The sequence below is a fragment of the Tachysurus vachellii genome, chromosome 3, assembly GCF_030014155.1.
Source record: "Tachysurus vachellii isolate PV-2020 chromosome 3, HZAU_Pvac_v1, whole genome shotgun sequence".
In the NCBI taxonomy this organism is placed as follows: Eukaryota; Metazoa; Chordata; class Actinopteri; order Siluriformes; family Bagridae; genus Tachysurus; species Tachysurus vachellii.
The window spans coordinates 16,968,279-16,992,564 of NC_083462.1; the positions used below are offsets into that span (position 1 = coordinate 16,968,279).

A 24,286-nucleotide genomic window follows, 5' to 3' on the forward strand; every position below is an offset into this window, starting at 1 on the left:
AGTGAGAATTTAAAACAAGAAGAGTTATATATTATATATTATATGACTTCATAGTAAGCCAAAAGTTTTTATTTTATTTAAAATGGCAAAAGTGGACACCAAAATTTTATGCATGATGTAATGATACCAGTCTTGAATCAAATCAGTTCATGTATGTGTGCATTCTCTACAAACAGTGTGTCCAATGAATGCAGTCATTAATAAAAAAATCTTCACAAGACAAAGACCAAATCAATAAATGTTATTTTTATTTAGTATTGAATGGATTGTTTGCATTAATATTTTGTTTGTGCTATCAACTCTGGTAACAAGAATAGTGAAATTTCACTGCTTTTGGTTGCCGTCTTTGCGGTTTTCCGCCAATTAACGTTATAGATAAACGCCTCCAGCTCTGACTGCGCGTGCACACTGCGCGTGCCTGTGCTGCTCCGTTCAAATAAAGCAGACAGCTGATGACGCACTTTTGAAAGACTAAAACGCACGCGCGTAAAAAGCAAAGTAAAAGAATCGCTCTTGGATCAAACTGATAAATATTTTTTTTCCCATCGACGACATGTCCTGCATTTTAACGTAATTTTTAGTGTTTATTTATGAAAATAAAAATTATACTTTTAGTTTTTAGGTGGCTGAGATCACAGACAGGGGGGCTGGAGCCACCCTAAAAAAAAAAGGCTAGAACCCCCTGGTGTCACTAGTGTTGAATTTAATTCTGTTGTTGCAGTCTTTGGTGTTGCAGTCACTGTGTTAGTGTCACTGGTGATAAAATATCTGGTATTACACTCACTGGTCTAAGTGTCACTAGCAGAGGTGGGTAGTAACGAGTTACATTTACTCCGTTACATTTACTTGAGTAAGTTTTTGAAAAAATTATACTTCAAGGAGTAGTTTTAAATCACTATACTTTTTACTTTTACTTGAGTAGATTTGTGAAGAAGAAACTGTACTCTTACTCCGCTACATTAGGCTACAATGATCTCGTTACTTTTCTTTTTACCTCTTTGGTATTCTACGCATCGATTTTAATGTTTAATTTTGACTGATAGAGAAACTTCCGCTAAGGCTCTACCACGTGACTGTGTTTCACCAATCAAACGTAGTTGTGCAGTCTCGTCACGTTACCATACTCAATCTCAGCGGCGGGACGGGTTAGTTAGCAACACAAACATGTCAGAATCAACCGTCGGCAATGCAGACACAAATGAGGAGGAAAACCCGCACCCCTGGCCTCATATTGAAAGCATGTTTACCTTAGTAATAGTGCGAGAGAGCAGCTACATTATGAGGTGTCTTCTGTGTCTGCCAAAGCAAACGGACATTTCAGCATTCAAAAACTCAACATCTAACTTGAGGAAACATGTCCTAAATGTTTTTTTTTTTGCTATAGATAGGCGCATGTTTGTCTTTTATGTTACATATGACAGAGCTCTCAAGTCTTCACCGTGAGACACGCATTTCAGTCAGTTCACACGTTCACACCTTGTATTTCTTACGCTGAGAAGTAAGGGAGAACTTTTTCTGCTATATACTATTGAATTAATGGACGAGGCACAGGCATACAGTACACAGAGCAATTTTGTCGAGTTCAGCTGTTTCGAGTTTTTTATGTGCTCAACTTTACTCAGCGCCGAACACACATATTTAAAGGGATAGTTCACTCAAAATGAAAATTCTGTCATCATTTACTCACTCTCATGTTGTTACAAACCTGTATAAATTTCTTTGTTCTGATGAACATGAAGGAAGATATTTTGAGAAACAAAAACAGCTTTGCAACCAGAAGCTTTAGCTTACTTGAACTAAGGAAAGTACTAGAGGCTTCCTGAAATTAATTAAAGGAGTAGAGATGTATTTCATTATTATTGTCCTTTCATCAAGGCATCAAATGTGCAACAATCACAACACAAAAGAAATGAAATGTGTGTGTGTGTTTCCTTCTGTTGTTCTGTCACTGGAGACACACACACAGTTTATGAGAATTTATGGGCTGCCTCGTTCTAGTTCTGCCTGGTAAAAAGTATAAAGGTTTGGAAATTTGTGTTACTTGTGCATATTTATTTTTTATTTATTATTATTTTATTTATTAAGTACTTTAATTTACCTGAATTATTTTAATTTAAGCTATTTTGTAATTAATTAATTTTCATTTATTTTATTATCCTGCCTTGATGCCCGTTGATGCCTGAGATAGGTACGGGCTCCCCGTGACCCGAGGTAGTTCGGTTAAGCGGTAGAAGATGAATGAAGATGAATGAATGAATTTATTTTATTGATTGGATGAGCCATAATTTGCCTAATGATTATTTTGTATTTTTGTCTGTCTGATTGTTGTCGTGTTAAAAAATAAATCAGACGTTACTCAACAGTTACTCAGTACTTGAGTAGTTTTTTCACCAAGTACTTTTTTACTCTTATTCAAGTAATTATTTGGATGTCTACTTTTTACTTTTACTTGAGTCATATTATTTTGAAGTAACAGTACTTTTACTTGAGTACAATTTTTGGCTACTCTACCCACCTCTGGTCACTAGTGATACAGTATCTGGTGTTGCAGTCACTGGTGATACAGTCACTGGTAATACAGTATCTGGTGTTGCAGTCAATGGTGATACAGTCACTGGTGTTGGTGTCACTGGTGATACAGTATCTGGTGATACAATCACTGGTGATACAGTATCTGGTGTTACATTCGGTGGTGTTAATGTTACTGGTGATACAATATCTGGTATTACACTCACTGGTGTTAGTGTCACTGGTGTTGCAGTATCTGTTGTTAGTGTCACTGGTGATACAGTATCTGGTGTTAGTGTCACTGGTGATATCTGGTGGCATCTGCTGTTACAGTTACTAATGTTAGTGTCACTGGTAATACAGTATCTGGTGTTAGTGTCACTGGTGTTGCAGTCATTGGTGTTAGTGTTACTGGTAACACAGTATCTGGTGTTGCAATCAATTGTGATAGTCACTGGTGTTGGTGTCACTGGTGATACAGTATCTGGTGTTACAATCACTGGTGATACTGTATCTGGTGTTACAATCGGTGGTGTTAATGTTACTGGTGATACAATATCTGGTATTACACTCACTGCTGTTAGTGACACTCGTGATACAGTATCTGGTGTTAGTGTCACTGGTGATATCTGGTGGCATCTGCGTTAGTGTCACTGGTAATACAGTATCTGGTGCTATGTGATACAGTATCTGGTGTTGCAGTTAATTGTGATACAGTCACTGGTGTTGGTGTCACTGGTGATACAGTATCTGGTATTACACTCACTGCTGTTAGTGTCACTGGTGATACAGTATCTGGTGTTAGTGTCACTGGTGATATCTGGTGGCATCTGCGTTAGTGTCACTGGTAATACAGTATCTGGAGCTATGTGATACAGTATCTGGTGTTAGTGTCACTGATGTTACAGTCTCTGGAGTGTTATGATACAGTGTCTGGTGTTAGTGTCACTGGTGTTACAGTCTCTGGAGTGTTACTTATGATACAGTATCTGTTGTTAGTGTCCCTGGTGTTACAGTCTCTGGTGTTAGTGTCACTGGTGTTACAGTCTCTGGAGTGTTACTTATGATACAGAATCTGGTGTTCCAGTCACTGATGATACAGTCACTGAATATCTGGTGATATCTGGTGTTACAGTCACAGTCTGATGTTAGTGAAAATGGTTATACAATCCCTGGTGTTAGTGTAAATGGTGATACAGTCCCTGGTGTTTGTGTCTGTATAATCGAGGGAACAACTGTTTGTGACTTCTTTGTTTTATTATTTTGTTTTTTAACCGAGAGTCATTAACAGGGCTGCACTTTCACTGTGGGACTTGGCTTAAATCCATTATGATTATTATTGATTAAGATTAATAATTAATTGTTCATTATTAATGTTAGTGTTAATAATGTAAATAGATGATTTTACCCTTAAATGGCACATAGAACTGATCAGCCATGTAAAAATTCAACTTAATATTTTTGCTCGTAATAAGGCATTAACTGGTGAGAGGAGAAAACAGCCTGGTTGAGGTGGACACTAAATATATTAGTATTTAAAAAAGACAAACAAGCAAACAATAAAGAAATAAATACATATAAAAACAGATTTTATTTAACTTCTTATTTTATTTAGATTTGTCGCAGGACATTGCAGCTTATACTTGTGTTTTTTTTCTGTAACTGCTGTTCTGTACTTGTAATTTTCTGCAGATGATGGAACAGAAACAAAATAATCCGAAACACCATTTTTATTTCAGGTTTAAGATGCGAGCAGGAGGGGACAGGACAGGGGCAGGACATTGGACAGGACAGGACAGACAGGTGAGGACACACACTTACAAGCACACACACATACATACATCCATCCACCCACCCACACACATACAAACGCACACACCCCAGTGCCCCATCCCCCGAGGCTTTGTGCAGATGCTCAGATGGCCTGCTGTCCATGCAGCAGAAAGTTTCCGCCCCCATCAGCCCTGCCTGTGTGCCGGATGCTCACTAGCTCACTACACCGGAGTGGTCGAGTGGAGCTGCACCTTTAACACCGCCGCCGGCCTGCAGACCCGCGCATGACGCTCATCAACCAAAGAATTAAACTCACAGCAGGTACGTTATCTCCTGTGCACGTCTCTCGCCGCGCGCCTGCAATCTGCGTTCAGTTTTAGCCCGAGCGAGCGAGAAGTCGTCAATAAACCGCGCGGCCGATTTCGAATAGCGGCGTGTTTGCGGAAGTGGGGGCTCGCGCTCCGGCGCTCGGGTACAACATCAGCCCGAAACGCGCGTTCTATTCACTTATCGTGCGTGTAAGGCTCATATAGCCGCACTACAGTCAGCCTGCGTTATTACTGTTAGAACACATACATCTACTCTCAGTACTGTGTTTAATAATCGTGTAAAACACACCGCTCTACACCGCATCACCAGAGCTGGCGTTAAACATCCAAAATGGCGCCCATCTTTGTCGCTCTCACACTAACCCGACTCGGCTTTCAGTTGTTCTACATATTAAAAGCATATTTTATACCATTTAAGGACACGTTGGTAAATTAAAATAACCATCGATGCTTGTTGTGCACTGTAAAGATTTAACGTGTAACGCGTTCACTGATTTTTGGACTATTTTGTGCTTAGCTTAGCTTTGCCCTGTTACCGGCCACGTCAGGGCGGTGGGGGAGGGGACGGGGCGGAAGTGGGGGCGGGGCTTTAAATACTCTCGGGATGTGACGTCACGTCGGTGTCGCAAGAGAATTTCCCCATTTAGTTTCAGTGAGCTATTAAAATGAGACTGAACAATAAACATCGCGTGTTAATTCAGATGTAACGTTTATTACTAACAGAACAAGATGTATATCTTACTTGTGCTCAGAGAAAATAAATAAAAAGTACACAGTTAATGTGATATTCAGTAAAGTGTATATTACAGTTACTTACACACTGAGATACAAACACAGTTAATGTGATGTTCAGTAAAGTGTTTTACAGTTACTTGCACTCTGAGATACAAACACAGTTAATGTGATGTTCAGTAAAGTGTTTTACAGTTACTTGCACTCTGAGACACAAACACAGTTAATGTGATGTTCAGTAAAGTGTTCATTACAGTTACTGTACACTCAGATACAAACACAGTTAATGTGATGTTCAGTAAAGTGTTTATTACAGTTACTTACACTCAGATACAAACAGCTGAATTTATGGGACAAAAGCCTTCAGTTTTACACACAGAGGACAATAGTGTCATTATTACCTTATATACACCACATGGCCAGAAGTATGTGGACCTCTGGTTGTCACACCATTATGTGGTTCTTTCACTGCAACCACGAAGCCCAAACCTCCTCCAGCATGCTGTGTAGACGTTAAGCTTCCGACTTAATCCCACTGGGATGAACTGGAACTGGAGTCTCCTTAACATCCCAACATCAGAGTCTGATCTCACTGATCTCATAGATGAACGAACACAAAATCCTCACAACTACAATCCAACGTCTAGTGTAAAGACTGGAGCCGATTACATATAACAGCACAGTGAGGTGAATAGATCTGGAATGAGACAATACTGCACATATGGCTGTGATGGGCAGGGCTGCACATAATTCTGGCTGTATAGTGTACAATATAGAGTAGAAGTAACCCTGTATAACAGTGTATAATAGAAAAACTGTTATATCCTGTGAGAAAAGAGTTTAAATTTTTTCTGTGCTTCAGGAAGCACTTATTCTTTTTAAAATACAAAAAGATTAAATGCATAAAAATAAAATCTTCTGTCCTAATGATCACCTGAACAAGCATTTATAATATAGATCTAACCCATAGGTTTGTATTAAAACGAGGTGTGTGTAGTGCGAGTAGAATTTTGAATGTGAAGATCATGTGTAGTGTTTATTTATTTAGTTAGTTTGCTTTAGGTTTGAGTTTTGTCGTGATTGTGCTGTCTGTCAGCTTGCGCTCTGGTCTGTGTCTCTACAGTGCTGGGATGTCACTCGTGCTTCAGGTAGGCGACACGCCACTGTGCCCTCTCCCTCATCTTAACCCAGTCTATCTGGATACCGTGGTCAGTTGGGGTAGAGTTGTGGTGTGTTAACAGTGTGTATGTATTGTGTGTGTGTTTTTTTGGTTAAAGGTAACAGTCAATCAGATCATTTCCATTATTGTAAGTCACCAGTCTTAACATGAAGTGAGTGAAATTAATGGACCTGGTTTGTCTCTGTGAAAATGCTAAAGAATGCCTGATGTAATCAATCATGTACAGAATAAAACACTGTGTGTGTTGTTTTTTTTTTTTAAACAACCTGATTACTGCTTCCACACAGAAGATGATTCATTTTCTTCAAGAGCATGCCCAAAAGTGTTTTATTCCTCTTCTCAAAAAACAGTTTGCCAACAAATGCCATTATAAACTAAAGAACGAAACATCATACTTTTTATTTGTTTTTAGTTCTGTTTAACATAGTGGATCATCCATCATCCAAATTAGTGCTTCTTCTATCTTGTGTATAAACAGTTGTTCCCTCATCAAGCTTTCTTATCTCAACTGCAATTGCTGTTAAATTCACCAGAAACTGCTCATCTTAAACTCATCTGTCCTGGAGATGAGGGAAAGCGTAGATATCTTTGTTACCTTTGACATTTACAAAGCCCTGACAGTGGAGACTCCTTCCATATATGTTAATTATCCATCTCCTTTCAGAAAACTTTAGCCTGCCAACGAGTACACACATCTTTAAATTCCTTCACATGGAGTGTGTGCGGTACACCTCCCTCTCAGAGCCGCTGAGAATTAATCGACACCTGACCAGAGTCCAGAACTCAGCACTGTGCTATGACCATCTTCAGAACATAATGAGGTGGAAAATCACGTCTCACATTTCCTGAGAATGTTCCAGCTCAGGTCAAGTTCCAGAGGATGTCGTAGCCTAGTGGTTAAGGTGTTGGACTACCGATCCCAGGTCCACCGAGCTGCCACCGCTGGCCCCTGAGCAATTGCTCAGCTGTATATGCGCTCTGGATAAGGGTGTCTGCCAAAATGCCATAAATGTAAGTCTGATTAAGAAGTTAGATTTACTCGGATATATTGCAATCTGTTGCTGGTAGTCTATAGTCTTGCATTTCACCTAGTTCCAGAATTATTGGTACCTTTCAAGAGAATTGGGGACATGTAACACAAAGTAAAACCCACCGTGATTAATGTATTGAGCTTTATGCTGTGTGGTTTTATTTGAACCACGCTAGTTTCAAAACAGTCGGCACTCTTGCCATTTGTTGTGGATAGCGATTTGGGATAAAAGATCAATCTGTGGGAAAGACATTACCTCCTGGCAAAGGCAACCAGCTTTAACGTAAAATCTTCCGCTGTTTGGTAGAATTCATTATGCAAGAACCCCATAGCATCAGTTATGTTATCTATTGCCATATTTTGGGTTTGGATGCTGTTCCTTGTATTTAGGGTTTTGATGATTGTCTTCAATGACAAAACATTCAATTTTGAGCTGATCTGAGCTTGAGTATTAATCTAGTGTAGCTCCACTGGGGGTTGGTGAAGGAAGAGCTTCTTTTGACAGCTAACACCTGATTCTCAGACATGACGAATCAAAAATAAACTAAACCGTAGCTTTACTGAACTGTGTAATAAACCCATTGTGACAGACAGTGAAGGAGTTTCACATGATCATTATTGGTTAGGTTAAAAAGGTAGATTTTGTGGGTTGATAGTTTACTAACAATTTTTTACAATGTATTTTTGCCAAATGTTTTTAGAGATGTTCCTAGATGTGAATTTAAACAGTTTCTTCCTCATCTCCCCTCAGATTTCTGAAGCTGCTTTGTGCTAGTGTCTGGTGTTAGAAGTGATCTGACATAAAACTGACGTCATGAAAAATCATTTTTGTCCTTTCTCTTGAAGCGTGACAATAACTCTGGAGTGGACGACAAGGTTCCTCTGTAAAGTTGGTAACGGTTTTTGGTGAGAATCAATCAGTACCATGTACGTGTTTGTTCTTGTGTTGTAGGAAGGTGCTGTAGTTTTCTCAGAAACAGCTTGCAGGCTACTTTGATTCAGTCTAATCATCAAGAACGATGTCATTTTATTTCTTTGTTGGTGCTATATGCTAGATTACAGCATGTAGAATCAGCTGGTATTAGATGTTGGGGATAAATGAGCTCAGCAATAACCTCAATACTAGTATAGGTGCTGATATGTCCCTCACTTCCCTTTGACCTATGACAGCTTCCTGTTTCCCGTCCTGCACAAATTCAGCATTAATATGCATTAATCTGTCTTGCTTTGCTGTCTGTTTGCATTTGATGTGGTTTGATGAGATTATCAAAAGCATTACAAATACATGACATAATACGAATGAATGTTCTACTTCCTCTTCCAGGGTAGAAATGTTCTCCAAAGGCACCAAGCGCAAGTTTCCCAGCGACGATGACGAGATGTCAGATGAGAACCTGGCCGGAGCCAAGGTGTCCTCCTCGTACAGCCTGCAGCGCCAGTCTCTATTAGACATGTCTCTCATCAAACTGCAGCTGTGCCACATGTTAGTGGAGCCCAACCTGTGCCGCTCGGTGCTCATCGCCAACACGGTGCGGCAGATCCAAGAGGAAATGACTCATGATGGCAGCTGGGTGGTCGCCGAGGCCTTCTGCAGCAGCACCCAGGGTCCCTCCGAACGCCTGGTGGCCACTGAAGTCCTCTGCCGGTCACGAGAGCAGGAATCTGAGCCTAAGCTCTTCTCAGTTATCAGCTATGAAGGAATCAGCCGTGAGGAGGAGGTGGTGGCAGATGAAACGCTGTGTTCGGTCTCGGTGCACGACTCTGCCTCCGACGTGTGTCTTTCAGAGACCTCAAGTCGTTGCTGGGACACGAGCGAGGACTCTAATGAAAGCTCCAGGCTCAGTCCAGGAGACGAAGACGAGGATGAAGACGACGAACAAGAATGTTCCTCCAGAGAGGATCCAAAGTCAATGGGGCAAGTTTTCGGGACATTTGAGATCAAGAACGGTTCCTCAGGTCCAGACTCAGCGCTCGAGGAATTGTTCTCAGACGTGGATGCATCGTATTATGACCTTGACACCATGCTCACGGGGATTCAGAGCACGGCACCCAAGATGGGTCCGTACGACCTGCTGGACAGTTTGAGTCCCTCTCACGCACCGACGTCTATAAACTCGCCATCAAACTGCCGCTCCGATCTGAATGAACTGGACCACATCATGGAGATCATTGTCGGCTCTTAGACCGGAGTTGGCTCAGAGACTAGCACGTTTAAATTTCCTCTTATGTTTTTCTACCTGTTGTGGAAGTTCAGTCTGCAGTCCTTTCAGGGAAAGGAGTGTGTGTCTTCTAAAAAAATTGCCTTGATATCATGAGCTGACCAGTTATCTTATTCGCATACCCTTTTGTATGTTTATTTTTTCCCTTTTTTTTATTTATTTCTTTCTTGCATCCGTTAACACTACAAACAGGATGGAGAGCAGAACCAGATGTGTACAAAAATGAAAAAAGATATTTTCATAAAGATGAAATTGCCTAACTGTAAAGTGATAAATATATATTTTTACAATAGATACCGCTCGTTAACTGTTACAGTGCACTCGTTATCGGTTATCAGCGTTAAACAGATTCACGGAACAGTTATCCATGTCATGTTGTGGCTTTTTTTTTCTTATTCCTTTCAGGATTCAGAAAAAGCAGTAAAAATACAGAGATGCATGACTTTATTTTATCGTAGCACACTTTTCGGTGCATTTTGGCACCTGGCGTAATTTTCCCGTCAGTATCTGGGCAAATCAGCAGCCTGTGTTTAAATATTAGAAGTCATAGTGTTCTTATATTTGTTTTATCGACAAATGAAGAATAATGGGGTTGTCCCGTTCTATATAGTGACTTTTAATTTATTTTTATTTATTTGTTGCAAACCTTACATGTCGAGTGTTGGCTTTGGTCAGACTCAGGGCAGAAGAGACTTCGCGGGCCTGATTCGCCCCAAATCCATCAAACAGTAGTTCCTTTAAATTGAAAGCGTTTTCTTCATTTGCATTACGCAGATGCGTTATGTCCGTGTAACGCTTTTGATGCACATCGACGAATCTATAAAGATAACGTGATTCAGCTTTATTTTCGGCTGCCTTTAATTATAAAGTCTCTGATCAGGTAAGAATCCTGAGTCTGATGTCATGGTGTTTTGCAGCCTGATGTCTAAATGCAGCCTCTTTAGGGGCTATACACTTTCTCTGATCCTATGCATTGAGTGTCGCAATACACTTCCTATGCACAAAGTGTTCGAGCACATTTTAAAGTACCGTATTGACTTTAACTTTGTATTTTTGACCGTCAGAAAGAGGACAGGGTTAAACGGTTGTCTTCCTGTTACACGAACTTCGATTCCTCGAGTCATCGATTCTGAAGCCTGTTGTTATAGTAAAGAAAAATACAATCACAGTACATCCGTTTGAGTGGATGTAATTCCTCTCTGCTTTACGTCAGTTTCATTTTTAATTATGATATAAATCTAGAGTAGAGCATTAAAACATTTTATATGTGCATTGTAGCATTTTATAACATTTTTAATAAAAAAGCACAAATTAAATAAGTTTCCTGTGTGGTTTGTATTTATGCATTTGGAGTGAAATTTAACACGAACAACAGCAAGTTCCTGTTATCGCTTACATTATAGCGGCTATAAGCCAGAAACCTTCGTGTCAACTAGTACGCTCACGACGTCTCTGTGCCGAGGAGCTGTTACTACAGCAACCGTAAATAAACCGTATCCATATAAATCCCAGTCTGGCAAATGGGATTATGGATTTTTTAAATAAAATTACACTTTTTTTTTTTTTTACACAAGATTAGCATTAAGCACTCATTTCCAAGAGTTTGCCCTTCAGGAAGCTCCGCCCCCATGTTCTACAGTGTAATGACTGTCAGGAGGCACGTACAAAAACACAAACCCCGCCCCATCTTCACAAGCTCCGCCCCATGATCTACAGTGGTCTATGCACTATGGTGTCTATGTAATGACTGACAGGAGGCACATTCAAACACAAGCTCCACCCCATCTTCACAAGCTCCGCCCCCATGATCTACAGTGGTCTGTGTAATATGGTGTCTATGTAACGATTGAGAGGAGGCACATTCAAACACAAGCTCCGCCCCATCTTCGTGAAGCCCCTTTTCACATTCAAACACAAGCAGGTTTCCGGACCAGAACTCAGATTTGTTCCGAAGCACCGGATTAAACTTTACACGTGTTTACAAACATACACAGATCTTCCAGGTTATCAGTGAGAAAGTTATATTTAAAAATGAGCGTTGGCCCTTTAAAGATGACGTCCGTGTGACGTCAGAGCTCTACATTTAAATCTCCAGCCCGGGACACGACATTAGATTAATAAATACATTAAACACGGATGTTGTTTTGATTGTGGGGAAAGCGGCTGCACTTTGATCCTTGTGTTACAGCGACAGATATGTTAATATTTTCTTCTTTTTTTGTCCTGGTTACAGTTTTAAATCGAATTATCGGTGCAGTGAAGAGTCACATGCTCAAGCCTGTGGGAAGAGCCGAACAACCAATCAGAAAAGGGTCGTGAGGCGAGAAACCAATTAGACGCAGTTACTAGGCGGGTTCGTGATACAATTGAGCCAATGAACGTCGCGCTTGGATTTCTTTGGGCCAGTCAACGCTGTTTCACCTGACCAGTCAGTCAGCTGTGATGTTTTTCCCGGAGCTTCTCTCACACACATACGGAACAAGTTGGTGTTCTGCGGTCCTCCGGTCCTGTCAGTGATTAGCGCAAGTTTACACAACTATCACATCATATGAGGAATAACAACCAAAGCGAGTGATTAATTCTTTAGTTAGCCGTAAGGATGTAGCGCCTGAGCGAAACCTTCGGCTTGTTACTTTAACTTTTACACCTAGCCTGTGATGCTAACCGGCGCGCGCGCACTCAAGTTTCCGTCGAGATTAAACCTGGTTAAAGAAACATCATGGTATCAGATAAAGGGAGGTTTTATCACTGAATGCGTCCATGAAAGGTAAGGACACGTCTGCGTGTCGACTGGACGTGGATTGTGTGCTGAACAACGAAGTAGGACCCGACCAAAGAGATGCCTTTTCCTCAGCAAGGTAAGAAAAAGGTGTATAAATGATAATAAACCGATTATAACACGTTATAACACGTCATGCTAGTCATCTCAGTGGGGCAGGTTAAAGGTGTTTGCTCCAGGACAGCAGGTGATGGGTGTAGAACTGATATTAACTGAGTTAGCTGGTTAGTTAGCTGGTTAACTGGTTAGTTAGTTAGCTCTTTACAGCTCGTTTAACGTGTCTGTTCTTTTATTATATTACTATGAAATCACTTTACTTTATTCCTGTAGTCGATGTTAAAGGACGTCTGTTAGTAAACACGTCCTTCACTCACTTTGTTGGACTGATATACCGAAAGATGTTTCATATCGCGATACTTGGCGAGATTTTCCGATATATATTCGTGTTTAACAGTGCTGTCGAATGCGTGATTCTGATTGTTCAGAAGCTGTCGATTGATTGTTGACTCTAATGCATTGTTTTCCACGATAACAGCTCGTTAACAGTGACTTGTACAGCGGACAAGGCACATCATCTGTTTTTATACGTTTAAGGAGATGTTTATACAAGATGTGTGGAAGGAGTCTCCAGTGTCAGTGCTTTGTGACAGTCAGCGGTTCTACGGCATCTCCAGGACGGACACAAGCTTCGTTACAGATAACAACATTCTCTTGTTAACAAGTTAAAGGAACAACGTGAGTGAGAACTGGAACTAACTCCTCACAGATGCTCCATGGTGTTAAGAGATAAAAAGTATGATGTATTTTTGTTTTAGTAATAAATATTGTACTCCTGGGCAAACTGCTGTGCTGGGTCACTATTCTGCTGAGCCATGTGAGTATATAAGAGTTGATCAATACGAGAAACTAAAGATGCCGGTGTCCAAATATTTAAAGACTTTGTGCGTCGTGACGGTGACGTGACTAATTTCCCGTCTCACCGCTCTGACTCATTGCTGTCTCTTACTGTCTATCACCTTTGCCTGTATTAGGACTTCCTGTTTGTCCGCATCTGCCTTTTCATTGGGCCCTTATAGAGGATTTGCTAGGCTTTTCTCTGCCCCTCCCTTCCCCTTCTCCCTCCCCTCCCTCCTTTCCTCCCTCCCTCCCTCCCTCCTATGCTCTCTCGCTTTCCTCTCCTCTTCCGCTCTCACGCAAGCTTTTCGGTGTCGTGTGTTTCTTCCTCTTTTCTCGCACGATTGTTTCTGGTACTGTAGACATGTCTCACTCCAGTTCCTTCCATCAGATTCTGCTCTTATTTTCCTTCTTTGACTAAACAACGTTGTAAAGAAAAGTTACAAGAATATCGAAAGGCGAAAAAAAGTAAATTATTCGTGTATTGTGGTTAATAATAATTTTATTTAAAAAAAAATTAAAAAGTTTATGAAGTACGTCGGGGGCACGGTGGCTTAGTGGTTAGCACATTCGCCTCACACCTCCAGGGTCGGGGTTCGATTCCCGCCTCCACCTTGCGTGTGTGGAGTTTGCATGTTCTCCCCGTGCCTCGGGGGTTTCCTCCGGGTACTCCGGTTTCCTCCCCCGGTCCAAAGACATGCATGGTAGGTTGATTGGCATCTCTGGAAAATTGTCCGTAGTGTGTGATTGCATGAGTGAATGAGTGTGTGTGTGTGCCCTGCGATGGGTTGGCACTCCATCCAGGGTGTATCCTGCCTTGATGCCCAATGACGCCTGAGATAGGCACAGGCTCCCGTGACACGAGGTAGTTCGGATAAGCGGTAGAAGATGAATGAATGAATGAATGAATGAAGTACGTCTGGTTCATCAGTTGAATATTTGTATACAATTTTGTGTGTTCTGTAAATTTCACACTTGAAAAGTTTTAAAAGCGTTCGTGAGCTCAGTGTTCAGCGACTCGAAAATAAAATCGTCTAAAGTTTGTGTGAGAACTGTGTTGTTCAATGACTGTGGACTGTTCATCAGCAGAAAATAAAAATCTGTTGTGTCTCTAATGAAATCTCCTTCAGTAAATGATGTGATGTAGCAGTCAATGATCTACATGTCTGAATTTCACTCTAAGCTCTAAAAGGTTCTTCAGGTAAAGATCTGACACTATTACACAACTGCAAGGTTACACAAGGATTCTGATGGATCAGAAGAAGATTCTGAGATCTTCTGGACTTTTAAAAAAGCGAGTCTTGTCAAGTTTATAGCTGCTCTAACAAGTGAGAACTTCTTTCGTGGACGTTAAATGTTATTATATACATGTAAAATGCTATCACTAAATATTTTACTGTAACATTGAACCACACACACGCACACACACACACACACACAAAAGACTACTTCCTGTTCCTGCGGTGTAAAAAACAGGAAGTTTTGTCCATAGCTGTAGGTAACTTATTCTATACACAGGCTGGGGTTTAGATTTAAGTGTGAAAATCCAGTCATGTCTAAACACTGGATAGTTTTTAAAATTTTTTTATAAATGTTTTGTCCTCTAAACACAGTTGCTTATTTCCTGCTCAAACCGGTAGAGAACATTCCAGTGATTTGTCAAGACAAAGATGGAAAAGTGTTCATTAGCGGTGAGCTGGTTGAAGGAGCAGTAAAGGAGATATTTATTGGATCTGTAACAGTGTGGATTTTACAGCCTAAAGCTAAGAATGAAGGTTTAAACGATCACCAACCATGAACTGCTGCATCAGAGGCTCGTATGTTCTTTGTCCAAAACAATAGTAAGAAGATCTTAAACGTCCTTCATACATATGCATGGAAACCTGATCGGTTTATCGACTGCTATAGCTAATGATATAGAGCAAGTGAATGAGCTAGCGAAGTGTGTGAATAAAGACCAAGTGAAACTGATGAGATTATGGATCCCACAGAAGAGAAGACTTCAGTCCTCCTCCTCTCCTGGTTGAGTTTTTGTCTTTTATTTGTAGTCTCCACCCCAGACAGGTGATCTTTCCATACCAAAGCTACTGCTTCATCCGTCTCTGTCTGATAGGCTAATAACCAGAAGCAGGACCTGGTGGGAAAGAGGTTCCTCTAACAAAATGGGAGCTTGCTTCATTCTCTTACAGAACATTTTTAAAAACACATGAGGCTTGTCACATGGTCCGTTTTCTTAGTGTTCAGCTCAATATTTGTGTTTCTGTGTGTGTCTGTCTGTATCTCTGTGTGTCTCTGTCTGTGTCTCTGTGTGTCTCTGTCTGTCTGTGACTCTGTGTCTGTGTGATTCTGTGTGATTGGGACTCTGTCTGTCCGTGTGTGTGTGTGTGTGTGTGTGTGTGTGTGAGACTGGGACTTTGTCTGTCCATGTGAGTGTGAGTGAGTGACTGTGACTCTGTGTGAGTCTGTGTGACTGTGACTCTGTCTGTCCGTGTGTGTGATTGCGAGTGTGTCTGTGACTCTGGGTGTGTCTGTGTGAGAACAGTTAGTGTATTAGGAAATTGCCTTCACAGACCTTTGTGTAAAATGTGACTGAGGAGTTGTGATCTGAGTCAGTGCAGTTTCTTGTCCTCTGCTTGTTGTGTTCCGTTCGACGAGCGAGCCGAGGCGAGTCTGCACACTACTGATTCCCATCCGCTAGTATGCTGCCGTTGCCATGGTGAACAGACCGGAGAGGCCAATCTAATGGCAGAGATTCTGTTTAAATCACGGCTCAAGCTGCATCCGCACACGCGTTAGAGTTTCAGATTTACAGCCGCTGTAAAATAATTAACCGGAGGTATAAAGTGGTTTGTTCATTAAGCTGAAGACAAAGTTTTTGCTTCATTAAATGCTGTTTCAATTTCACTGCTTCATTAACTCACCTTTTTACAGAAATCTGTTATATACTTTCATCTAAACATCATCCTTTAACATCAGCACACTTCTGGAACATTTTAATGTCAGACATTTGAGGAACAAAAACTGATCATCAGATAACGGAGAAATTTAAAAAAAAAAAAAATTAAATAATGTATGTATGTATGTATGTATGTATGTATGTAAGTGTGTTAATCAGTAATGTGAAGTTCACGTAACCAAAAAAAGATTATTTATTATTAAAAATAAACATGCAAACGATATTCCAGATGTCTTCCACGTGTTCTCTTAACTGTGATAGACGGAGAGATTGAGAGAGACCGTCACGTGTGCATACAACTTTCTCTTTGGGTCTACTGGGATTATTAAATGATTTGGCAACACGTCGCTCCGCTTGGGTTTCTTTTCTATGTTTACTGCTCATTATACAGAGGTGGCAATATTTACAGATAATCTATAGTGTTTATTATTTCTGGCCCATGGTGAGTTTTTTTTTTTTTTTGCAAGAAAGGGTAAAGGATTTAACTTTGACTTGTAAATGAACGAGTCTGGGTTTGTGAGCCAACACAAAACAAGAAGGCTGAAGGCTCTGTGGCTGCGAAGTGGTTGTTAAATAGCCAAGTTTTGCTTCTTGTTTTCTTGATCTAAAAAGAAACCATTATTTTACACCCAGATGCACTAAAGGATTTTGCGATCTTATTTTCTCTTGGCCTGATACAAATTTCTGCTCCATCGGTTCACACTGTAACAGGAAACAGGGGTAATAAGTGTTATTTTCTTTTGCTGTTTGATTATTTTGAGTCTTAGTTTAGTTGCTGGTGTGAACGCAAAGCCGAGGCTCCTTGGGGCTTCTGTGGTGTCTGCAGTGAAGCACAGAGCGGTGCAGTCTGCAGTCGGAGCTGTGGGGGGATGATGTCTTCCTGTGTGCAGCAGCATGATAGATGGAGGAGGCTGAACCACCCACACTACAGCACAGAGAGGGGTAGAGAGCCACGACCGATTCCACCCCTGTACACACGCTCGTCATGGTGCACGTATTATGTCTTTATTATAGAAACACAAAAACCCGATCTCTGTGTGCGCGGCTGTAGATAATTTATATGTAGATAAAAACACCTCAGCTGGCACGGTGGTGTTCAGTCCACCATAAACACAGGAGCAATTGTTTAATAAAGTTCTGTTACTGTATTTGTGGCATTGAGATTAGGGCTGGGTGATACAGCTGAAAACTGTTTCACGATTTCAGTGTTTCATATCGGTCGATATCGATAATTATTGATATTTTTTATGACCCATTTAAAATAAGGACCAGGAGAAAAATATATTACATTTAAACATTTTATTTTAAACTTAACCTTCCTCTGATCATAATCCCCTCAGTTATTAAGACAGAAATGTCAACAACCAGGAAAACTCAAATAATTATAATGTAAACATAAGTCTAACATCATAATGAACACTTAACAATTATCTCTTAACATTTAAGGTGCAAAATGAAAGAAAATGTTTAGTGCTATTGCATAATTTGCAGACGACATTGTTGTGACTACGGTCAGATTTATAATATCCAAAAAACTGCCCTGGTGCCCGAGCTGACGTTTCCTCTTTTATTTACTATTTCCTCGCTCGCTGCGGCTCATTTTCTGCTTATCAGTCGCCGGTTACTGAAAAGGAATCCAGCACCAGCACGAGACAACGATATGGCGAAACCAAACATTATACTGATGCATGATTGGCTGTTAGCGTGTCACTCCCTACGTTGCTAGGTTACCAGAGAGTGAGTGCCTTTGTTAATGGAACCAAACTTGCTTTGCAACCTCTGTTTTCTTCCGACGGAGAATAAAAAATATCAAGCATTTATCGAACACATTTTTTATTGATATCGATCACATGTCTATTGCAATATATATATCGTTATCGTTTTATCGCCCAGCCCTAATCGAGATATACTAAAACATTGTATGACGGTGCGGTGTGACACCAGGTACCATCACCAGCTCATCACCTGATTGTTTTACTAGTGTTTCATTCCTCTTATACCATGTCAACCTGCTAACAATTACAATTTATATGATTATAGTAATGTGAGTGACAACAACATTTGTGTTGTTCTTTAGACGGTCCTTCACCAGCCTCTATTTTTTACTCTATTTTTCTATTTTTTGTTTATAAATAAACCGGCTTACTGAGAAGCCTCACTGTGCAAACTTTACAGACTTAATGCTTTACTTCTGACTGTTAAGTTTAACAAGTTTAACACAGCACTGATACTGGAGACTCCTTCCATAAATTACTCTGGAGAAAAAGGAAAAGTTCACACTTGTTTTTAAACATGGTTTCTAACGGCAGCGTGTTTCCGAAACGGATTCCCATGAACGAGCTGTTGCTATAGAAACACTACAGTGTTAGAATGAGTGTTAATACACACCCGTGCTGATGTTTTAGAAAACTAAATCAACAGCTTTTGACCAATCAGAATCCAGAATCCCTCAGCATTGTGGTGTAACTGATGAGAGCAGAGATGATGAATGAGTTTATTCTTTTCTGTGATAAACATACACATGCACACACACGTTACTAAAATGTTGAACAGTTTTACAGGGTTGTATATTCGCTTATGCTGGAAGTTGTGTTTGTTGCCGTAGTCTCACAGCCTCTGTGTCCTTGCAGGTACGGTCTGGGTCGTGGGGTGAAGCGTAAGCTGAGCGAGGAGTCTGCGCTGGATCTCCCGTATCCCCAGCAGAGGCAGCTGGTCCTGGACCTGTGCCTGGACAAGCTGCAGAGCTGCCAACAACATGCTGAGCCCAGCCTTCACCGCTCAGTACTGCTGGCTAACACGCTGCGCCAAATCCAGCAGGAGATGAGTCTGGAGGGTGGAGATGCCCTGCCTCCCACTTCACCTTCTCTGATTCCTCCACCCACTCCACGCCACATCCCCGAACTCCGACCTGTATCTCTAGACTCTTCACTTCTTCTCTCTGGACCCATGTCCTCTTCCTCATCATCATCACCATCATCATCCCTGACACTCGATGAGGATGTCGAGAGTAGACCGCCGGCTCCGGAGTGCTCGGACGAGGCGGATACGAAGACGCCAGATTCTTTGTTCGGCACATTCGAGATCACAAATTCCACCAGCTACCTGACGGACCTGCAGCTGGACGACATCTTCGAGGACATCGACACATCCATGTATGACTCATCAGAAATCTCAATCCTGGCGTTTTCCACACCGAGAGAAGACGGACTGAAGAACCTGTCGAACCTGCAGCTCTGCCTGGCTGACCTCAGTGATCTCGACCACATCATGGACATCCTGGTGCGCTCGTGATCCTCACACACACTCAGAACGTCTCAAGCCATCGTCACATTTACACTGAATGAAATCTTTCAATTTTTTAAAAAGCTTTTTTTTACTATTATTATTTAATGTAATTAAATCTATTTTTATACAAAGAACCGATATTTATTAAAATCATAAACAACTGGAATCTCACACACATACACTGTAGGATGCACGTTGCTCTTTTCCTATTTAAGCAAAGATCTGTACCTATCTGCAGGGAACGAACATCAACACGAAGTATTATCACTGATCCTTTATTTATAATGAACGCTGTTTAAAAAAGAATGAAACTCAATCTCTTTTAAGGAGATAGACGTTTTATTTCGTTAGTATGAACCGAACTTAGGAGTATTTCTCAAGCGTTAATAATACACACGTATATTTTATCAGTACTTATGCCAGCTCATGACATGCACGCGCGCACACACACACACACACACACTCGCACTACCTCTCAAAAAACCCAAGAGCAATCTGTCTTTCTTCTATCGCTTCTTCTTTTTATTCAGTAACTTTCCCACACCGCTCCCATCCAGCTTGGAGATCTGTTTCTTCTTAAAGCTCTCATCCTCTCTTTATTCAGATCTTACAGGATGAAGAATTACATTTTATTTTTCCTGTATATATTTTTTTTAATTTGTTTTCAACTGCCAGACCCTGTCATGAACTTTAGTGCCTACGAACGGAGGATGAAGACTAGCGATGGTGGACGTGCACACTGTGGACACACTCGATATCTCTTCAGTAGAAAGCCCAGTCTTTCTAAAGCCATGATTGCAGCTGTTTGTACACAATCTGCTCCGAAACCTTAAAATTCACACAGCTGACACTACAGAAGTTATTCCGGATGTCTAAGGACACGTTTCGGACCGAATCCGTGCCTCGGATCTGCAACCTGACTTTCTCGGAGTCTGTGTGAAATGTCTGAACAATGTTTAATCTTTTCTACACGACGCTGTGCTACACTCTCATCCTATACACAAACGTACTGAACTGAATCTGGTTCACCTTCTTACTTACATGGTGGTGGTAACAACCCCAGTAGAGTGGGCGGAGCTAGAACCATCACAGCTTGTCGATTGGTCAAGTAAACCAAAACTAGTTTCACAATTTTAAATTTCATTTTATTTATTTACCCTTCAGTCGTCTTTTCCTTTGGCTACATATAGGGTTGCAAAGGGGCGGAAAGTTTACGGTAAATTTCCAGTAAATTTCCACAGGAACTCAATCTGGGGAATTTTGGAAATATTCCAAATTGGAAACTTTACGGGAATTTATGGGAATTATTTGGAAATATAGGGAAATTTATATAAACAATATCATATACAAACAAAAACATTTTGTTTGGTCATAACACTCCTAATTTACTGCTTATTAAGAGTTAGTAAGGTAGTTATTAAGTTTAGGTATTGGGTACAATTAAGAATGCAGAATAAGGTAATGCAGAATAAGGCATTAATATGTGTTTTAATAAGTACTAATAAATAGCCAATATTCTATTAATATTCATGCTAATAAGCAGCTAGTTAAATAACCCTAAAATAAAGTGTTACTGTGCATGTTATGGAAGAATGCAAGTGCATGCAAGGGGTTTGGCCTCAATGGTCCTCCAGTAAGCAGTGTGCTGTGTGCAAGTGACCGAAGAACGCAAGGTAAAAAATTGCTTAAATTACATTAAATCATCTTGTTTAAACAAGATTATGCTGTAAGATTTTTTATAACTACATTGAAGTTCCTTGTTATAGGTAACTCTGCATTTTTTTAAAAATTCCCAGTTTATTTCCATATATTCCTGTTAATTCCAATGGAAAGTTTCCAACCTTGAAAATTCCTGGAATTTTGCAACCCTAGCTAAATACAAGTCTAATGCAAACACACTGATTGATAGACAGTCCATCTTTCAAGAAAATCATGACGATTAATAATTAGAGCTAAAAGGAAGGGGCGGGGCTTACAGAGAGTGTCGGATCATATCATGGAACAAAAAAACATGTATACAAATCGTTACAGGTTCAAAGTTAGCTTTTTTATATATATATATATATATATATATATATACACACACGTTACAGTGCACTGTGGTGTTAAAATGAAGGTTAGCCGCTCTGATGTTCACGCATTCGGCTTCAAGGATTCAATTGATACCGCTGCAAAAAAAAAACCTCACTGTATCTCAGAAGAACCTGATACGTGGACACCATAGAAACTCATCAGATAGTCCTGAGGAGTAGAAGCAGTGGTGTTAGAGCGCAGGGATGTGGAGAGGGTGCGGTGTTTATGCTGAATGAGAAGATGGTTGGGGGAAGGGAAAGAGAGAGAGAGCAGGAGGAGGAGCTGAAGTCTGAACACTGAAACATGGAGGAAGTTGTGGAAAACGCTGCATTGAAATGAATGTGTGTTTCACTGTTAAGCCCAAACCCCCAAAACGCGGCCCCACGGCTTGTTTTTTCCTTTTCAACCAATCAGCGTGGTTTGGGGGCGGAGCTTGATGTAAAACACACTTCTGCTCAGGACTCACATGCTGAAATATGTTCATGACATCCTTAGTCTCCTGCCTCTTTTTCTTCTTCTTTTCTCTCTACATTCAAATACAGATTATTACTCAACACTCCTGTCTTTAATAAAACCTTCCCGTCTCACTTCAGCTCGGACTCGTAAACATCCTCCTCGTCGTGTGTTTCGCTAGGCAGAAACCTGACCCCTGTTTACACTTCGGTTCTGAGCTCTACATCTTCGGTGAAAGCATAAAGCAGATGTTTAAATCACCTGCGTGCTCAGAGCTGCAGATCAAATCAAACCATTTTAAACCTTTTAAACTTTACTTCTTTTTAGTTTTTGTCGCTTGTTGTAAGATTAAAAACATTTGTATATATATATTTTTTTTCTTTCTTGGTCTGTTAAAGACCAGATGCTGAGTGATAAGAGTGAATATTCACCGTTGTTTTGTAGCGTAGAATCGTTCACCTTTACTTCCTTTTGAATAATAATTATATTTTTATGTAAATAGTTGAATGAAGAGTATGAAGAGTTATATATAATGTGTGTGTTAGTATGTATAAAATAAGTATTTGTATGAAGTATGAAATTCTTTACAGAGTGTATTTTATTCGTCCCATCGTCCTCGGACCAGGCGGTTAATCTGGCAGCTCCTTTACACTGTTTTCACACTGAAATGATGAAGCTGAAGTGAAAATAATGACCCTAATAATGTCATGTTTAAAGCCTTACTGATGTAACGTCACTAATGTGGTGTTGGAAATGTTACACTTCTGTTCAAGATAACATTTTAGTTTTTACTGGATTTTTTTTTTTTTTTTTACGGTGACATGGAGATGAGCAAGCTGCCTGTTCATCTCCCGAACTCCTCAGCGTGTCCTAGCACATCAAACTGTACAGAGGTCTGATACGAAACTGCCTCGATCCTGACTTGCAGTAAAGCTGTGGCTGCACAACACCTTCCCTTAAAACAAGCCAACGCTCTTAAAGCTTCTGAATGTTTTTTTTTGCTTAAGATCGAATGCAGAACCTTTAACATCCATGGGACCTTTCCATTGCACTAAAGGTTCTTTGGAGAACCAAACATGGTTCTTCTCTAGCACTTCTGTGGGGAAAAAAAAACCCTTTTGGTTCTTCCTGTCACCTTTTATTTTAATTTATAAAAATTTAAATATGTCACCTTTATTTTATTTTACGGGAAATTCCTTCCATTCTTAAAATACTCCTGGTTTATTTTTGAAAGCAATGAAGCAGAGACTAGCTTTAATGTTGTATTTACAGTCTGGGCGTGTTTTTATCTGATTTTGATAATTTTTATTTGATAATATGAAATTATCCTGGTACAAATGTAAACTGCTGTTCCAAGTGCAATATAAAACACAGACATGTGAAAGATGAGGCCACTGAACTTTATACGAGTGTGTTTTTACCTGATGAACTGATGACTGCATGGTGTTTGAGTCCTGTAAATAACAATGCAGCCTGTGTTCACCATCACTCGTGTTCTATGCAATACTGCTGTAGCAGGTCAGTGTGTACAAAATAAACATACATTCACAAAATCGCTGTGTTTGTGTGTGCGTCTCTGTGTGTAAATGACGTGTCCAGGTGAAAATTATGCAGAATCTACACAACCCTCTTGATGTTCTGGACCAGGCAACATCGAGCTGTTCTAAAGAGTGACACAGAATTCATACAAGACTATTTCACATGTGTATGAACAATATAACGTTACTTAAATGTACTTAAACAAAGAAATAAGATTTGGATGTAAAACAAAAGGAAGGGTTCAAAAATCACAAAACAACTTACTTCACTGTTTGATCAAGTGATTATTTGATTCTCTGAATGTCCGGTTTCTGATTTAGAGGTGAATTGAATGCTTACTGTGTATATTAGTACACACACAGCGCCACCTGCTGGACCTATTGCACACTAACAAATACACAAAACCTGTGTAGACAAAAGTTCTGTGACAGTGTTATTTGCACTGTAGAAAATCATGCCTTCGTTAATCACAAGTTATTTAAGTTGTAAAAAGTCAGTACACTAAAGTTCAGGCACTCAAATACTGTGTTTAAATA

The 24,286-nt window shown here is 40.3% G+C and overlaps 2 protein-coding genes across 13 annotated transcripts; both read left to right on the forward strand.

Moving 5' to 3' along the window:
- Positions 1 to 4,414: 4,414 nt before the first annotated feature.
- Positions 4,415 to 11,082, forward strand: cdca4 (cell division cycle associated 4). Of its 11 annotated transcripts, none has more exons than XM_060866049.1 (4): positions 4,423 to 4,602; positions 6,466 to 6,550; positions 7,187 to 7,533; positions 8,877 to 11,082. In XM_060866049.1, coding segments are annotated over exons 3-4 (861 nt in total). In that variant the 5' UTR covers positions 4,423 to 4,602; positions 6,466 to 6,550; positions 7,187 to 7,531; the 3' UTR covers positions 9,736 to 11,082. The 11 variants fall into 11 exon arrangements, with proteins under 11 accessions (XP_060722028.1, XP_060722032.1, XP_060722030.1 ...); XM_060866047.1 differs by having other exon boundaries at positions 6,466 to 6,490; XM_060866045.1 differs by lacking the exon at positions 7,187 to 7,533 and having other exon boundaries at positions 4,415 to 4,602; positions 6,466 to 6,490.
- A 1,107-nt stretch (positions 11,083 to 12,189) lies between these two features.
- Positions 12,190 to 23,764, forward strand: si:dkey-177p2.6 (uncharacterized protein LOC568712 homolog). Of its 2 annotated transcripts, none has more exons than XM_060866057.1 (2): positions 12,190 to 12,629; positions 19,031 to 23,764. In XM_060866057.1, the coding sequence occupies exons 1-2, from the start codon at positions 12,532 to 12,534 to the stop codon at positions 19,689 to 19,691; spliced, it is 759 nt and encodes a 252-aa protein (XP_060722040.1). In that variant the 5' UTR covers positions 12,190 to 12,531; the 3' UTR covers positions 19,692 to 23,764. The 2 variants fall into 2 exon arrangements, with proteins under 2 accessions (XP_060722040.1, XP_060722041.1); XM_060866058.1 differs by lacking the exon at positions 12,190 to 12,629 and adding an exon at positions 17,139 to 17,342.
- Positions 23,765 to 24,286: the final 522 nt, after the last annotated feature.

Bases quoted from the DNA above. Each gene is read 5' to 3' on its own strand.
- cdca4 (XM_060866045.1), top strand. From the start codon at position 4,566: ATGACGCTCATCAACCAAAGAATTAAACTCACAGCAG. The intron at 4,603-6,465 runs GTACGTTATCTC...GTGTCTCTACAG, and splicing joins AAGAATTAAACTCACAGCAG to TGCTGGGATGTCACTCGTGC. The intron at 6,491-8,876 runs GTAGGCGACACG...TTCCTCTTCCAG, and splicing joins GGATGTCACTCGTGCTTCAG to GGTAGAAATGTTCTCCAAAG.
- si:dkey-177p2.6 (XM_060866057.1), top strand. From the start codon at position 12,532: ATGAAAGGTAAGGACACGTCTGCGTGTCGACTGGACGTGGATTGTGTG. The intron at 12,630-19,030 runs GTAAGAAAAAGG...GTGTCCTTGCAG, and splicing joins GATGCCTTTTCCTCAGCAAG to GTACGGTCTGGGTCGTGGGG.